Source organism: Dermochelys coriacea, chromosome 1 (genome assembly GCF_009764565.3).
Source record: "Dermochelys coriacea isolate rDerCor1 chromosome 1, rDerCor1.pri.v4, whole genome shotgun sequence".
NCBI classification, from domain to species: domain Eukaryota; kingdom Metazoa; phylum Chordata; order Testudines; family Dermochelyidae; genus Dermochelys; species Dermochelys coriacea.
The window spans coordinates 38,961,261-38,980,288 of NC_050068.2; the positions used below are offsets into that span (position 1 = coordinate 38,961,261).

General features: G+C 42.5%; 1 protein-coding gene across 1 annotated transcript in view; it reads left to right on the top strand.

Moving 5' to 3' along the window:
* PARP4 (poly(ADP-ribose) polymerase family member 4) overlaps positions 1-19,028 on the top strand; it is a 103,756-nt gene that overhangs the window by 74,153 nt on the left and 10,575 nt on the right. The window contains 6 exon segments of the mRNA XM_043505061.1: positions 6,192-6,272; positions 9,501-9,568; positions 9,570-9,579; positions 11,521-11,616; positions 13,620-13,778; positions 17,271-17,680. Of these exon segments, the coding sequence (XP_043360996.1) occupies positions 6,192-6,272; positions 9,501-9,568; positions 9,570-9,579; positions 11,521-11,616; positions 13,620-13,778; positions 17,271-17,680 (824 nt within the window).

A 19,028-nucleotide genomic window follows, 5' to 3' on the forward strand; every position in this document is an offset into this window, starting at 1 on the left:
TTTAAAAGCCATCACTGTGCCTGACCTGTAAGAAATATGGAGAAATAGGTGGTCCCTGCCCCCAAGGAATGTACAGTCTTACCTACAGTCTGTACTAGGCAAACAACCAATTACTGACAATGATCCTCTTATCTGTCTTAGGTACTTACATGGCCTCCATTACCACAGTGCATCACTGACTTTAATATATTTATCCTCACAACACCCCTATAATGCAGGGAAGTACAATCACCTGCATTTTACAAATTAAAAACTAAATGACCCAGGAAGTGCCTTGTAGAACAGGGATCTACCAGATCTCCTAACCTAGTACCATAACCACTAGACCATCCATCCTTCCATAGGATCATCCTTTCCCCAAATTTTTCTCAACTGGCATTGAAAATGGCTCAGCTGCTAGTGTGAATGAGACAAAACTGTTTTCAGTACAGTTACAGAAAGTACTATTGACACTTGTGTTCCCGGTAAGCTGTGCGCTTGAATGGCAGCACAGGAGAGATTTAAGTGCCACCCAGCTGATTAGGAGAGTGCGCACTGCCGGCAGCATGTGTTCAGGTGCCCCTCCTCCCCACATTGCTCCATCCTCCAGCTGCTCCCAGGACCCTCCTGCTGGCTGTGCAGAGTGTGGGGGGGAAGGTGCTGATGTCAGGGTGTCTCCCTCTCCCCCTGCCCTTGTACCCCATCTCCACAGAGCAGGGGAGAGGCAGGGGACACAGCCTGGCTCAGGACTCAGAGCTGCTGCCAGGAAGGGTGAATGACTGAGTGCCTTTCTTAAAGAGACAGTGCACTGTTTCTGAGATTTCCCATCCAGCAGCCAGCTCACACAGTTTCTCTCTCACACCCACACACACAGTCTCTCTCTCTCTCTCTCTCTCTCTCTCTCTATCTCCTCCCCCCCCCCCCGACCATGTACCCCATCTCTGCAGAGTGGGGGAGGGAAGACAACAGGGGTGAGGACAGAGCAGGTGAGCTTTCAGTGAGTTTCTTAAAGAGACAGCGCAGGGCATCTGTCAGAAACTTTCCCAGCAGCCAGCACACACACACGCACACACACACACTCTCGCACACACACACACACACACACACACACACACACACAGTCTCTGTGTCTCACTCTGTGATACACAAAAAGAAAAGGAGTACTTGTGGCACCTTAAAGACTAACAAATTTTTTTACAAGCTGTCAGCATAGTCTGTGTGGTATGTAGATTGTAATGGATTTTTTACCTTCAGTCCTTTTGGTATGATGTTCATCTGTTTGCATTTGGAGAGGAAGATGATGTCTGTCTGTATCGGATCTGTCATCAGATGAAGTGAGCTGTAACTCACGAAAGCTTATGCTCAAATATTCGTTAGTCTCTAAGGTGCCACCAGTACTCCTTTTCTTTTTTTGAATGTTATAATTCTTAACATCTGATTTGTGTCCATTTATTCTTTTGCGAAGAGACTATCCAGTTTGGCCAATGTACATGGCAGAGGGGCATTGCTGGCACGTGATGGCATATATCACATTGGTAGATGTGCAGGTGAACAAGCCTCTGAAAATGTGGCTGATGTGATTAGGCCCTATGATGGTGTCCCTTGAATAGATATATGGACAGAGTTAGCAACAGGCTTTGTTGCAAGGATAGGTTCCTGGGTTAGTGTTTTTGTTATGTGGTGTATGGTTGCTGGTGAGTATTTGCTTCAGGTTGGGGGGCTGTCTGTAAGTAAGGACTGGCCTGTCTCACAAGATCTGTGAGAAGAAAAGGAGTACTTGTGGCACCTTAGAGACTAACAAATTTATTAGAGCATAAGCTTTCGTGAGCTACAGCTCACTTCATCGGATGCATTTGGTGGAAAAAACAGAGGAGAGATTTATATACACACACACAGAGAACATGAAACAATGGGTTTATCATACACACTGTAAGGAGAGTGATCACTTAAGATAAGCCATCACCCACAGCAGGGGGGGGAAAGGAGGAAAACCTTCCATGGTGACAAGCAAGGTAGGCTAATTTCAGCAGTTAACAAGAATATCAGAGGAACAGTGGGGGGTGGGGTGGGGGGGAGAAATACCATGGGGAAATAGTTTTACTTTGTGTAATGACTCATCCATTCCCAGTCTCTATTCAAGCCTAAGTTAATTGTATCCAGTTTGCAAATTAATTCCAATTCAGCAGTCTCTCGTTGGAGTCTGTTTTTGAAGCTTTTTTGTTGAAGTATAGCCACTCTTAGGTCTGTGATCGAGTGACCAGAGAGATTGAAGTGTTCTCCAACTGGTTTTTGAATGTTATAATTCTTGACGTCTGATTTGTGTCCATTCATTCTTTTACGTAGAGACTGTCCAGTTTGGCCAATGTACATGGCAGGGGGCATTGCTGGCACATGATGGCATATATCACATTGGTAGATGCGCAGGTGAACGAGCCTCTGATAGTGTGGCTGATGTGATTAGGCCCTATGATGGTATCCCCTGAATAGATATGTGGACAGAGTTGGCAACGGGCTTTGTTGCAAGGATAGGTTCCTGGGTTAGTGGTTCTGTTGTGTGGTGTGTGGTTGCTGGTGAGTATTTGCTTCAGATTGGGGGGCTGTCTGTAAGCAAGGACTGGTCTATCTCCCAAGATCTGAGAGAGCGATGGCTCGTCCTTCAGGATAGGTTGTAGATCCTTGATGATGCGTTGGAGAGGTTTTAGTTGGGGGCTGAAGGTGATGGCTAGTGGCGTTCTGTTGTTTTCTTTGTTGGGCCTGTCCTGTAGTAGGTGACTTCTGGGTACTCTTCTGGCTCTGTCAATCTGTTTCTTCACTTCAGCAGGTGGGTATTGTAGTTGTAGGAATGCATGATAGAGATCTTGTAGGTGTTTGTCTCTGTCTGAGGGGTTGGAGCAAATGCGGTTATATCGTAGCGCTTGGCTGTAGACAATGGATCGAGTGGTATGATCTGGATGAAAGCTAGAGGCATGTAGGTAGGAATAGCGGTCAGTAGGTTTCCGATATAGGGTGGTGTTTATGTGACCATCGCTTATTAGCACCGTAGTGTCCAGGAAGTGGATCTCTTGTGTGGACTGGTCCAGGCTGAGGTTGATGGTGGGATGGAAATTATTGAAATCATGGTGGAATTCCTCAAGAGCTTCTTTTCCATGGGTCCAGATGATGAAGATGTCATCAATGTAGCGCAAGTAGAGTAGGGGCATTAGGGGACGAGAGCTGAGGAAGCGTTGTTCTAAGTCAGCCATAAAAATGTTGGCATACTGTGGGGCCATGCGGGTACCCATCGCTTCCTCAGCTCTCGTCCCCTAATGCCCCTACTCTACTTGCGCTACATTGATGACATCTTCATCATCTGGACCCATGGAAAAGAAGCTCTTGAGGAATTCCACCATGATTTCAACAATTTCCATCCCACCATCAACCTCAGCCTGGACCAGTCCACACAAGAGATCCACTTCCTGGACACTACGGTGCTAATAAGCGATGATCACATAAACACCACCCTATATCGGAAACCTACTGACCGCTATTCCTACCTACATGCCTCTAGCTTTCATCCAGATCATACCACTCGATCCATTGTCTACAGCCAAGCGCTACGATATAACCGCATTTGCTCCAACCCCTCAGACAGAGACAAACACCTACAAGATCTCTATCATGCATTCCTACAACTACAATACCCACCTGCTGAAGTGAAGAAACAGATTGACAGAGCCAGAAGAGTACCCAGAAGTCACCTACTACAGGACAGGCCCAACAAAGAAAACAACAGAACGCCACTAGCCATCACCTTCAGCCCCCAACTAAAACCTCTCCAACGCATCATCAAGGATCTACAACCTATCCTGAAGGACGAGCCATCGCTCTCTCAGATCTTGGGAGATAGACCAGTCCTTGCTTACAGACAGCCCCCCAATCTGAAGCAAATACTCACCAGCAACCACACACCACACAACAGAACCACTAACCCAGGAACCTATCCTTGCAACAAAGCCCGTTGCCAACTCTGTCCACATATCTATTCAGGGGATACCATCATAGGGCCTAATCACATCAGCCACACTATCAGAGGCTCGTTCACCTGCGCATCTACCAATGTGATATGTGCCAGCAATGCCCCTCTGCCATGTACATTGGCCAAACTGGACAGTCTCTACGTAAAAGAATGAATGGACACAAATCAGACGTCAAGAATTATAACATTCAAAAACCAGTTGGAGAACACTTCAATCTCTCTGGTCACTCGATCACAGACCTAAGAGTGGCTATACTTCAACAAAAAAGCTTCAAAAACAGACTCCAACGAGAGACTGCTGAATTGGAATTAATTTGCAAACTGGATACAATTAACTTAGGCTTGAATAGAGACTGGGAATGGATGAGTCATTACACAAAGTAAAACTATTTCCCCATGGTATTTCTCCTCCCCACCCCACCCCCCACTGTTCCTCTGATATTCTTGTTAACTGCTGAAATTAGCCTACCTTGCTTGTCACCATGGAAGGTTTTCCTCCTTTCCCCCCCTGCTGTGGGTGATGGCTTATCTTAAGTGATCACTCTCCTTACAGTGTGTATGATAAACCCATTGTTTCATGTTCTCTGTGTGTGTGTGTATATAAATCTCTCCTCTGTTTTTTCCACCAAATGCATCCGATGAAGTGAGCTGTAGCTCACGAAAGCTTATGCTCTAATAAATTTGTTAGTCTCTAAGGTGCCACAAGTACTCCTTTTCTTTTTGCGAATACAGACTAACACGGCTGCTACTCTGAAAAAAGATCTGTGAGAGTGAGGGAATCGGCCTTCAGGATAGGATGTAGATCCTTGATAATGCGCTGGAGAGGTTTTAGTTGGGGGCTGAAGGTGACGGCTAGTGGTGTTCTGTTACTTTCTTTGTTGGGCCTGTCCTGTCGTAGGTGACTTCTACCAATGTGATATATGCCATCATGTGCCAGCAATGCCCCTCTGGCATATACATTGGCCAAACCGGACAGTCTCTACGCAAAAGAATAAATGGACACAAATCAGATGTTAAGAATTATAACTTTCAAAAACCAGTAGGAGAATTCTTCAGCCGCGCTGGACACTCAATTACAGACCTAAAAATCTCAATTATTCAACAAAAAAACTTCAAAAAAACAGACTCCAACGAGAAACTACAGAACTGGAATTAATTTGCAAACTGGACACCATTAAATTAGGCTTGAATAAAGACTGGGAGTGGATAAGTCATTACACAAACTAAAAACTATTTCCCCATGCTAATTTTCCCCCTACTGTTACTCACACCTTCTTGTCAACTGTTTGAAATGGGCCATCCTGATTATCACTACAAAAGTGTTTTTTCTCCTGCTGATAAAAGCCCACCTTAATCGATTAGTCTCTTTAGAGTTGGTATGGCAACCCCATTTTTTCATGTTCTCTGCATCTATCTATCTATCTATCTATCTGTCTACTTCCTACTATATTTTCCACTGTATGCATCTGATGAAGTGGGCTTTAGCCCACGAAAGCTTATGCTCAAATAAATTTTAGTCTCTAAGGTGCCACAAGTACTCCTCGTTCTTTTTGCTGATACAGACTAATGTCGCTACCACTCTGAAACATATATTCTCTGTAATTTTATTCTTTCAAAGTGTGTTATTTTAGTGTTTTGACGGGTCTATGCATTTCATAATTTTTATTTCTCTTACACTTAAATTGAATTCTTTGAGTAGGGAGTTCTATAATGCCTATAATGTTCTGTCCGGCTGGAGTAATTATCCCTATTTAACTTTTTAAAAATATATATTATATCTAGGTTTTTTGTTTCTACTGGTGGCGTATATCCGCACATACCTTGGTGCACATAACAAAATTTATTCCACACATGGATGGAAAAAATTAGAGGGAACATTGATTGACACACTTTTTATTAACCACCAACCTTTATCATACAAGTTATAGAGGGAATCAAACTTTAATAGAAACCATCTTCTCAACAAAATGTCGTATGTGATGTCCTGTTGTGCTTAAATACATTTAGGATTCCTTTTTTGTGGGTCTTCTGTATAGATTCTTTTGTGTACCAGGGAATATGTTTTTAAAGATATGCATCTGATTACTCACAACTCCAATTCTGTTTGCATTTCTGAAAACTGAGCATCACTGCAAAAGTGCTGACAGTACGGAATGATAGGGGAAAATGAGAGGAATGCATTTCTTATTTCTTTCAGGCCACCTTAAATACACTAATAAATGACCAAGAATTGCAAGCAATGGTATCAACCACTGAATTACAGAAGACAACAGAAACAGTGAGTTAGGCCAATGTTATTTATACATACCATATGTTAGGGGACTTATTCCTTCACCCACTTACTTCCCTGGTCCTTCTCGCATGAACAGAGAGCAACAATACCCGAAGTCCAAAGGTGCAAACAATTCAATGTTTATTAGGGTGAACTTCCAGCAAGCATGATTACATTTTCCTTCTTTAGGGTCCCCCTTCCCAGCTCTGACACCACAGAGCCTTACCTGTGTCCCTGTTCCCATTCCCTCCCCCTTAGCAAAACATGATTCCAATTCCCCACCCCCATTCCCTGTTCCCTTTCCCCCCACCCACCCTTCTCACTTCCTGATTGACTGCAGACTATATAGTAAAACTTGAGTTCTGCTTAGCTATACCTTAACCAATCATTTTACTGAAATCTAACTAACCAATCCTAACATATTGTAACATAATTATTTAACCAATTATATCTCACCACCTTAATTAGTTTACACCCAGCAAAATTAATTATACAGCAGACAGAAACAATCACAGAACCAGACAGAGATTATACAGACAAACAATAGGGAAATGGGGACTACAGTGATAGAACAAACACAGAAATGAGGATTTCACATCCCAGCTATTGATAAGTGAGTTCTTGCCAGACAGGATGCTATCAAACTAAGTTTCCTTTTACATCTTCTAGGCACTTCCCTTTCTCTAGAGGCGATAGGCATTATCAGGACAGGATTGTATTCCTAACAGCCCAATAGCACCTTTTTTCAATGTGACTAGTTTGGAATGTGAGGATGTGATCGGTCACTTCCCAGCTTATGGCTGCCTCTGCTGCTTAGCCAAAGGCCTTAGCCTAAGAGCAGGGCCTCAGACTGTCACAGTAAGAGAAGGCTCTTACCCCGGAGACAGTGATTTTGATTCTTTCTTTTATACTTCTATAACTAGCTAAGTGATAAGAATACACCTAAATTCTCAGAGTATAGGCCTTTACAGACAGGCCTGAATATCTATATCCTAACACCATATACATGTTTTAAAATAGCATATACCCTTGTTTTCAGCATTTTTGCTTCTGCTGTTTTAATAAAGAACCTCAGCCACATTTGAAGGAAGCTTTTAAAAAGGCAGCTGACCTATGTGGGATAAGTGAGCACATTTCCTACATGCTTGATGGCCCAGACTGATTTGTAAAATATTAACTTACCTGGGTGGAAGGTGGTTCTTCTCATTTTAGGAATTTGTTGGGGCTGCCTCTGTAGTTTCTGATGTTGAGGTGATGTTAGCTGACCTCTGCTGGGGATGATGCAGCAGCGTTCTCTTTCAATACTTAAGCCATTGCTTTTTGGAAAAATTCTAAAAGAACTGAGGCCTGGTCTATACTACATAGGTCGCCGTAAGGCAGCTAGTTATGACCTAATTATGTCAGTGTACACACTAAAGCCTTGTCCCGCTGATGTAAGTGCCCTACTACATCGACATACTAACTCCACATCCACAAGAGGCATAGGGCTTATGTCGGTGTAGTTAGGGCGATGCAGCATCTGTGTAGACACCTCATTACTTACATTGGTTGTTGGCAATTTCAAGGCTCTATGCTGGATCCGTGAAATTGATGAAAAAGCTCAGGGAGGTGAGAAGCCTGGGTGGCTCACTCCCGCTCCCAGTGGGGAGGCGAGAAGCTGAGAATCTGGTGGGCAGCTGGCCTCAGCTCCCAGTTGGGAGGCAAGAAGCCAAGCTGGCTCCAGGCGGGGACCTGCGCAGAGCTGAGAGTCCTGGCTCTCAGCCCCCAACACTATCCCTCTTCAGTCTGTGGAAGGTGCTCCTGGTGAGGATGCGCACCGTTGACAGGAGAGTAGTGTGGACATCAGTCACTGCAGTAATTGCTGAGGTGGCTGTAAGTCAACCTAACAGGTCAACTTAAGTCTGTAGTGTAGACATGCCCTGAGAGAGGAGGGATCCTAAAAGGCAGCACTATCCAGTGTGACCAAAGGTTGTGACTGTTTCAGTTAATGTTGAAGAAACTGCAAATCCACTCCCTATGGGAAAGCACGGCAGCAATCCTAAATAACTTCCTAAACTGAAAAGAGGAAAATGGCTAAAAGAGCATTTATTTACTTTTCAGAGCTTGTTTACTCCTGGAAATTCACCTAAATAACTATTCCAGAATAATTATTTATTAATAATTATTTTGAAATAATTACTTTGGTGTAAATTCATGTGTGAGCATTTTTATTTATTAATGAGTGCATCTTTGTTGTTTATCTTAATCCACATTGGAAGCTATTTCAGTAAATTTCCAAGCTCTTATACAGACAAACTGGGTTGGTGTGAATGGGGAAGGTACTCACTTATCCTAATGAGTCAGGTATTCTTTAAACTACTGTCCTGAGGGGTTCAAATACTCATCTGGGCTTCAGATCAGTACTCCTCTTCATGGGTCAAGTTTGTGGTTTGTACCTCCACAAATCACACACCTTCTTTTGACCCCACAACTAATCAAAGGTGCAGAAAGGACAAATGCAATTTTGACAGGTGCAAATTGTGATTGCAAAAAGAGAAGCTGCCTTATGAAAATCTGGGCCAAATTTCAAAGATGAGTGTTATTTTTCTATGCCTCAGATAGAATCTGAGAATTCCCACCATTTTTTCCTTTTCCCCCTTATCCAAAAAGATCCCTTTGTTTTGGCTACCAACATCTGGCCAAAAAGGACTTACCAGGGGTTCCCTTCAGAGTCAGTCAATGTTTTTTTAAAAAATGGACCTGTGGAGATGATTGGATGACACATTGCTCCATGTCCTTACTGGGCTGGGCTTAACAGTACTCAGGATTCCCACTCCTTGTTGGCTTTAACATATTACAGATGTATAGATTATTTTCCTCCTCTTGGCTAGAGTGGTGCAGTTGAAACAGAAATTACATCACCAGTTTGCACAGTTCACTGTCCCCCAGAGCAGGAATTAGTTGATGGTATAAAGGTATGATGATTTTTAAAAGTTAAAAAAATGCACACTAATCATAAAAATACAAAATTATTTCAAACAAAGTGTGGCATGTAATGCTCCTCTATGGAAAATACTCCCTTGAAACTTTTAACATTCAATAAAATGTAACTTTAGATGCCAGTTATCCTGAAACTGAATCCTCATTGATCAGAAGACTTTAAAAATCAGAAAACCTTATACATAAAATGGAGATTTTTAAATACAAGGTTTTAAATTGGTGAACATTTGAACTTGTCTCTTTTCCTTAATGTAGCTTCTCCACAAACTCATAGCAAGAGCCCTCATTAGGAATTATGAAGATGGGATACTTCATGAAAATGAAAGAACATGAGGTTTGTCATTCTAAAGATCAGAATATGAACTAGGAACCACTGTTTTATCTCAGTTTAGGCTTAAAGCAAGAACTGTTAAAGGGGTTCAGTGAAATGGGGATAGGAAGAGGAGAGGTGGAGAGAATCTTTGACTTGGGACTGGAAATTGGAAGGTTGCAGTATGAATTCCATAGATTTTAAGGCTGGAATGGACCATTATGATCATCTAGTCATCTGTCCTGGATAACACAAGCCAAAAGAACATGCCCAGAACTTCTGTTTGAACTATAGAATATCTTTTAGAAAGAGAGAGAGTCTTGATTGAAAACCTTCAGGTGATGGTGAACCCATCACATCCCCAGATAAGTTGTTCCACTTAGTTTCTGTTCAAGAGTTGTCTACTGTCAGAAATCTTTACCTCATGTAGGTACTTGTAGACTGTGATCAAGTCACTTCTTAACCTTCTGTTGGATAAACCAAATAAATTGAACTTCTTAAGTCTCTCACTAGAAGGCATGTTTTCCACATCTCAAATCATTCTTGTAGCTCTTTTCTGAACATCCTATTTTTCAACATTCAGTTTCACATATGTTTATAGACATGAGGGCATAATCTTGTAAACCTTTACTTGCTTGTATGTGTGAGGACCTGATCGTGCAAACTTTATTCACCTGAGTAGTCCCACTAGAAGTCAGAGTTTTAGAAGCCAGTAAGACCCTCATGTGAGAAAAGTTTGCAGGAGTGAGTCCCAAGCTTTGGGGTCAGATTGGGGGAAAATATAGTAGTGGTACTTTTCACAGCTCTGCCTACAAAATAAGCTCCATCCATGTGAGTTGGGTCTAATGCTGCATCACAGTAAATCGTGCAGATGTTTAAAATATGATGGTGCACGTTTTCAGAGCTCTACTAGTCTCCTTAAGCTTGTCTCCCCCTCACTGGGACTTGATTATGCCCATGTGCTGTTCTAGGCAAATTGGGGTTGATTGTGGGGAATAAATAAGTGATGGTACCTTCCAAATGCCATCCTCTTGAGGCACCAAAGTGAGACAGTTAATTCACAGATAGTAAATTTTGCAAATCTGTGACACCCCCATACTGCTTTCTTACAAATAGTTAACATTGTTGACATTTAAATTATCGTTAATGGGCATTTGAGGTAATACTCACTAAAATGGGTGGGCGGGGGGGGGTCAGTCACACATTTCAGAGCTACTGGTCCATGCTCTGCATACCAACAGAAATCTCTGCACCACTTACACTCAGTTCACATTTTTGAGATTTTCTTCACAGCCATGACAGCTAGAGGCTTACTTTATTTTCATTAAATGAAAGCTAAGATTCTGGAGAACATGATTGATTGTTTGTTTTCAGATTGTTTGTTTCTCAGTATATCATATGTCTGTGTACAGGATGTTTCTGAGTCCTGAACAGGCTTGAGCATTTCCATTCCTGACTTGACACAAATTGTGTCCCATAGGTGCAAGGTGTTTTGCTTTAGTTGTGCTGCTGACATGCTCCCCTTTAGGTTTCAGTAATGACTGTCATTGATCCAGGATCTGATAAGGAGTCATATGCTTGCACTGGAAGGAGCTGGAAGCCCAATGGAGCCCTGATTGACTTGTGACAAGACCATTCCAATGCAGTTTTTCTTTAAGAATTACCAATTCCAGTTTCCTCTCCCCCAGCACAAGTGGATAAATCTGCAAGTAGCTGAGAGGGTTAGGATTAGCTCCTCTCCCTTCAGAACACTTCTAAATAGGAAGCAGGAAATTGGGTACACAAACATAACCACATTAGCACTGCTTAGAAATAGCTGCAAGCTGAGCTAGCTTACTTATATCCATGGTGCATAAGAACATATTGTGTATATTCAGTTTTGACATTGATAATTATTCTAGCTAATATTGTTTTCACCTGTATGTTTTGTTTTTAAACATATTTTGTAATTTTATAACAACCTAGATGAAGAAACATGCTTTGAAAGTCCTGATTATTAACCTCAGCATGGAGAACTCCATCATAACCCAGTTTACAAGCTTTGTGGCAGTAGAAAAAAGGATATGTGTTTCCATTAAAATATCCCATTACGGTCTATATGTCTCTAAAAAGTCTTTAGAAAATAACTGAAAAGAAAAACAATTACTGTAATCTTGTAAGAATTAAAGCACATATTGCTTAATATTATCACAGTGAACAATTTTAGTTCTTTAACAGAAGAACTAAAATTATTTTTGCAAAAGCTTGTGTTCTTTGGTGCTTTTTGAATGATACGTTACTTTCCTTGTGAAGCTTCTTTTATATCATATGTTGTTGGAGTACCTAGGCATCCAAACAAAGTCTGTTTCTGTCACACCCACTACCCAGACTGGATGTTTGCAAGTGAACCAACAGAGAGGCATAATCTCTATGTTTATTTTGGAGATACTTGCTTTTTTAATGATTTAGAAACTGCAATTTTCTTTTTGTATCTGTGTATGCATGTGGCAGAGTTCAGAACTGTGCAAGTGTTCTGACTTTTGGACTATATCTGTAGGCACAATTCCTATAAAGGCACCATCTCTGGTCCAGAAAGAACTTTTTAATCTAGAAGAACAACACTTTTACCCTGTAGTTCTGCAACTGTAATTAAAAGAAACTGTTTGGGTTGCGGGCAGCAAGGACTGTGTCTTCCCATATGTCTAGCACATTAGGAACTATTATAGTATAAGTAATACTGATAGTTATTAATTATTATTTATTTAGGTTTATAAGAATACTAAAGGAAAATAATCAATTCTCTATTATGGTATAATTATCTGAATGTCATGGAGGGCATTGAGTAAGTTGGGATAACTTAAGGAACAGGAGACGTCCATATTTTGGACCATTACATTTGTACTGCATTTAAAACTAAAAATAGGCTGGCACAGATTTTGTTCATAGAAATAAATATTGTTTTGTTTGTGCCTTTTAAGAATATAACTTATACATTTGACAGATGTCATCGCATGTATAATATCCCAGCAATCCTTTGTAATAGTTATTGGTGGAATTATTGTCCCTTTCTTGTAAATACGGCTCCTTAAACAGCCAAAGATTTACTGTTAAGCTCTGTGCGGCACCCCTCCGCACTTGGTCGCTACCTCCCTAGCAAAAATCTAGTCAGAGCTTTCACTCTTCTGGCAGTTCTTGTCTCTGATTTTCAGACAATGTAATCATCTCTGTTGTTACCTCCTGGTAATGATCTTTATATAATACAAATTCTATAAACAAAGTGCCATTCTACTCAGGCTCTCTGATTACTGTGAAATATCATAAACAACAGTTAAATGTAAACAGTATAAACTTGGCAGTATAAAAATCAGATAACATGCTAAAAAGCATACTGGTTCCAATACATTGGAAAACATCTTTATCATATACATGTATAATAAAGCAGGTCATGTGTCTTGTACGTATATCAGAAAAAAGGAAATTTAAACATCATCTTTGTATATTAGGATTCTGTACATTCATCTACCATATTCCAGACCACTGCATTATACTCACAGAAGAAATACTCTTTTCTTTTTGTAATCTACAATATGTTGGTGTGCTTGGTTGCTCTTAACCATTGACTTATATACAGGAGTTGTGATGGGGAAGTGACACATGAGTAACAGCTGACATCCAAAATTTTAAACTGTCTGATTGATCTGCCTGCTGAAAGCAAGTGAGAGGGTAATTTCTGAACTGAAGTTACATAAGCTACAGAAGAGGTTTCTCAAAATACATGGAGGTGCATTGCCAGTATTGTATGCCAGTCCATTTACTACCAATAGTGTGTTATGATACGACAACCCTTATTGCAGTCGGGCATTATAAAGTTACATTTACTCCGTGTTTGTGTATACTGATCATCTTTCATATACTGAATACACCTCCTCTCTATATTTCCTCGCAAGTTTCCTCCTGCATTTGACTCTCAACCTTACATTGTTTGATAGAGAGGGAATCTCTGGCATAACAAGCATCACTTTTAAGAATTATAATAAAATTAAAGACAGTTCTCTAGTTTGTAATTCTGTTGCATTTTAATTTAGGATGTTAATGAAGTTAAGCATGCTGGTCTTCCAAACTTTCTTGAACTTATAGCTGAGGAAGATATAGACTTTTTACCCTACATGGACTGGGAACATCAGACATCTGGACATGGATACCTGTCTTCTAATAGAGGAGTGGGATTCGGCAGATGTGAATCGGTAAATACGCTTTATGTGTTCTTGTTTTTAACATTTTTTGTGTGTTACCCAGTTGTGGTAGTAGATGGTTTATAAGGTAGCAGTTGGTAGTTGTTTATAAAGTCTGCACCATTTCTTATTATTCTGGATGCAATTAATTTCATAAATGTTTGTGTGAAGTGCAAAAAATCAGAGTACTCTCTCCCAAAGAAAGGCAAGGTACATAAAAGGTGGTGTGGCATCAGGCCCCATTGCAGCAGAGATCTTTGAGAGAATGCTAGTGGCCCTCTACTCTCTTCCAGGATAAATTCTTTCCTGTCTGTCTAGTCCAAGACCTTGTTTTCTTTAGAGTACTCAGATGGTGGTACTTCTGTCAGTTGTATTGCACTGATTGAGGTACTACTAACTGTCCAGTGTAGCCACCATGAATCAGGGTAAGGCTTGTCCTTGCTTAGATCGATTTAGATGTGGGATGTCATATATCCCTCAGTTGGTAAACCTCCTTCGTTTGCTGGCAGAGTCCTCCTCTCTTACATCCACCATGCCTCATTCAGCACCACAATATACTGCTACCCCTTTTTGACCCAAACAGCCAGTAAAAGTTTGAGGCCCTGGGGATGTTCCGGTTGGGGGTAGAAATTGATGAAAGAGTCTGGTATATTCGTTAATTCACTCTTGCTTATTAACAAGGAATGTACAAGGTCCTTTGTCTCCAAAGGCAGGAGGAACGAGAAAACAAAAAATAGTTTCTTTGATTATAGTCCCAAGGCTCTTTGGGTCTACTGCTAGCTAAAGATCTCTCTCCCTTGCTTTTTCAGGGTCTTATACCATACTTGCATTACAGGCTGCTGTTTCACTCTTTTGGGCCATGTCTACACTACCAATTTGTGTCGACAAAAGTGATGTCGACATATTAAAAATCACAATTCTGTGTTCAAACTTGCTCCCTCTGTCACCAGATCATGTCCACAGTGGGGGCACCATCATCGACAGTGTGAATAATGCACTGTGAGTACCTATCCCACAGTCCTTCTGTCGATAGCTGTTGTGGGATGACAGAGTGAATCATGGCACATCTTGGGACAGTGTTAAATGTCCCGTGATGCATTGCTTTCTGTCCCAACACTCCATGAGCTTCCGACTTTCTTTTGTGGCGTTTTTTCAATGGCCTTTCTTTGCTGTCCACCCCGGCATCTTTGTGAGAAGGGATGGATCCCACACTGCTCTCCTATGCTCTGTTAACTGTCATGAGGACATTCATAGATTCATAGATACTAAGGTCAGAAGGGACCATTCTGATCATCTAGTCCGACCTCCTACACAATGCAGGCCACAGAATCTCACCCACCCACTCCTACGAAAAACCTCACCTATGTCTGAGCTATTGAAGTCCTCAAATCGTGGTTTAAAGACTTCAAGGAGCAGAGAATCCTCCCTCAAGTGACCCGTGCCCCATGCTACAGAGGAAGGTGAAAAACCTCCAGGGCCTCTTCCAATCTGCCCTGGAGGAAAATTCCTTCCCAACCCCAAATATGGCGATCAGCTAAACCCTGAGCATATGGGCAAGATTCACTAGCCAGATACTACAGAAAATTCTTTCCTGACTCAGTAACTCAGATCCCATCCATCTAATATCCCATCTCAGGGGATTAGGCCTATTTACCCTGAATATTTAAAGATCAATTAATTACCAAAATCACATTATCCCATCATACCATCTCCTCCATAAACTTATTGAGTTTAATCTTAAAGCCAGATAGATCTTTTGCCCCCACTGCTTCCCTTGGAAGGCTATTCCAAAACTTCACTCCTCTGATGGTTAGAAACCTTGGTCTAATTTCAAGTCTAAACTTCCTGGTGGCCAGTTTATACCCATTTGTTCTTGTGTCCACATTGATACTGAGTGCCTTTGTGCCTGGCAGGCAATTCACCATGTGGTTCTCCTGGTCATCAAAAACCCAACTATATTTCTAATAATTGAATCCTCCATTACTATTACCTGTCTGTAACATACAAAGGTACAATCTAGACAAATGGTCACCAACCAGTTGTTGTTCTTCGAGTAGTGTCCCTATGAGTGCTCCACTGTAGGTGTATAAGTGCTCTTGTACCTCTAATCAGAGATTTTTGATAGCAGCGTTCGTTGAGCCCATGCATGTTCTCTCCTTCCCTCCTGGTCTGGCACTGCAGGGGCGAAGCCCCCTCACTTCCTTCTCAACCGCCTTTGGCTTCAAACAGAGCAAGCAGTCATCCCTTCCTTATCTGTGTCATTAGCATAAGTAGTAGTTGTTTTTGTTTCTTTTGTTCTCCTTAATAGTTAGTGTTTCATTTTTATTTACTCCTTTGGGATTAAAGGAGAAAAAAAGAGAGAGAAAGAAAAAGAACTTTAGTTTCCTGCCCTGTCTGAGGGCATCCCCACCCCCCAGACATTTAGTAGACTCTAAGTTTTTCAGTTTATTTAAAAAAAAAAAAAAAAAAAAAAAGGAAAAGAAGAAAAGGAGTAAAGAAGACCTTTTTCTGCATTCCCCACTGCTAGAGGATGATAGCCCCCCGCCCAGGGGCATGCCTGGTTCTCCCTGCTCCAAGAGGTGCCTCTCTTGCAAAGAGTCAATTCCTGTAATGGCCAGACACTCTTACTGTGTCTGGTGCCTGGCAGAGCCTCACAGACGTGCTTCACCTGCCACAGCTAAAACAGCAGTCTCACAGGAACTGGGACGTGAAGTTAAAACTCCTCCTTATGGAGAAGGTACTTCAGTCTCCAGAGGACTCCAGTGTTGACCCCTGATCATCCCTGGAGCCTCTAAGGGTCCGTCTACAGTACGAAATTATTTTGAAATTATTCTATTCAAATTTTTGGAAGCGATTTTATACATTTGGGCTTGTGTGTCCCCACTAAAGCGCGTGAATTCCGCGGAGTGCGTCCACAGTACCGAGGCTAGCATCGAATGTCAGAGCGGTGCACTGTGGGTAGCTATCCCACAGTTCCCGCAGTCCCCGCCGCCGATTGGAATTCTGGGTTAAGCTCCCAGTGCATGATGGGGCAAAAACATTCTCGCGGGTGTTTCTGGGTGTGTGTCGTCAGTTGCTCCTCCCTCCATGTAAGCTACGGCAGACAATCGTTTTGCTCCTTTTTGGCGTGCAGACACCATACTGCTTTCAGCAGATGGTGCAGTACAGTGCACTGCTTCTCTCCTAGTACTTTGGATCCACCTCGAATTTTCCTCTTGTCTTTCTTTGTAATCGCTATAAGTATCTACTCTTTCTATTCCTCATTGACCGCTTCCGCTGTCAACTGTGCTTAGCCGTCATGAACCGAGCAGCACAGCTTCCGCCGCCAACTCTGCTCTCCCAGTCTTGCCGCGCTACCAATCTTCTCCATGTTGTCTGTCGGGCTCCCGCCTCCGTGAAAGCTATAGAAGACAACCATTTCCTGCCTTTTTTTGTTTATCGTGAACCAAACAGCACTTCTTCTGCTGACACTCTGCTCTCCAACGTTTCACGCCCTTTTTTCAGGATTACCCGTGCAGGCGCCATAGCACAGCAAGCCTGGAGCCCGCTCAGATCTCCGCTGCAGTTTTGACCATTGTAAATACCTCGCACATTATTCAGCAGTATGTGCAGTACCTGCAAAATCAGGCGAGGAAGCAACAACAGCGCGATTACTATACTGCTGAGGACATGGACCCTGACGTTCTTAGAAGCACAGCATATGGCGATTGGGAGATCGTGGTGGCGTTGGGCCAGGTTCATGCCATGGAACGCCGATTCTGGGCCCGAAAAACAAGCACAGACTGGTGGGACTGCATAGTGTTGCAGGTATGGGATGATTCCCATGGCTGCAAAACTTTCGTATGCATAGGGCCACTTTCACGGAACTTTGTGCTTCAGGGCAAGGGACAGCAAATCACAAAGACACCAGAATGAGAGCAGCCCTCGCAGTTGAGAAGCGAGTGGCCATAGCCCTGTGGCCTAGCGGTCAGTCGGGAATCAGTTTGGAGTGGGCAAATGAGTGGGGGAGGGATAGCTCAATGGTTTGAGCATTGGCTTGCTAAACCCAGGGTTGTGAGTTCAATCCTTGAGGGGGCCATTTAGGGATCTGGAGCAAAAAAAAATTGGGGATTGGTCCTGCTTTGAGCAGGGGGTTGGACTAGATGACCTCCTGAGGTCCCTTCTATCCCTGATATTCTATGATTCTTTGAAATCTACTGTGGAGGCTGCTGTGCTGCAAGTAGCCAATGCAATCATTGACCAGCTGCTATCAAGAGTAGTGACTTTGGGAAATGTGCAGACCATTGTGGATGGCTTTAATGCGCTTGGGTTCCCTAACTGTGACGGGGTGATAGATGGAACGCATATCCCTATTTTGGCTCCGGAGCATGGGGGCAGCCAGTATGTAAACTGCAAGGGGTACTTTTCTATGATACTGCAAGGGACGTTTCACCAACATCAATGTGGGATGGCTGGGAAAGGGGCATGACGCTCGCATCTTCAGGAACTCTGGTCTGTTTGAACAGCTGCAGGAGGGGACTTACTTCCCAGACCAGAAAATTACTGTTGGGGATGTTGAAATGCCTATAATTATCCTTGGGGACCCAGCCTACTCCTTAATGCCATGGCTCACGAAGCCATACACAGACACCCTGGACAGTAGTAAGGAGCAGTTCAACTATAGGCTGAGCAAGTGCGGAATGGTGGTAGAATGTGCTTTTGGACGTTTGAAAGCATGCTGGCACAGTCTATTGACTTGGTTAGATCTCAGCACAACCAGTATTCCAATCTTAATTGCTGCTTGTTGTGTGCTTCACAATATCTGTGAGAGTAAGGGGGAGACATTTATGGTGGGGTGGGAGGTTGAGATAAGTCGCCTGGAGGCCAATTTCACACAGCCAGACAACAGGGCGATTAGAAGAACGCAGCAGGACGTGCTGCACATCAGAGAAGCTTTGAAAGCCAGTTTCATGACTGGCCAGGGTGCGGTGTGACAGTTGTGTTTGTTTCTCTTGAAGTTACCCACCCCCTATATGTATGAAAGGAAATAAAGTCACAATTGTTTAAAAAACGTTCTTTATTATTTGTTGCACAACACGTTGAGAGAAATCAGAAAGTAGACCGGGGGACGGTAATTGGGTTGGGATGTGGAGGAGGAGGGAAGGACAAGTCCAGAAACCAAATCAAAATTTCGGATATTCCAGCTTTCTGCTGCTTGTGCAATCCTCTGGGGTTGAGTGTGTGGGTCCCTGTAGCTTCACCCCCCTGCCCCCCCGTTGTTGG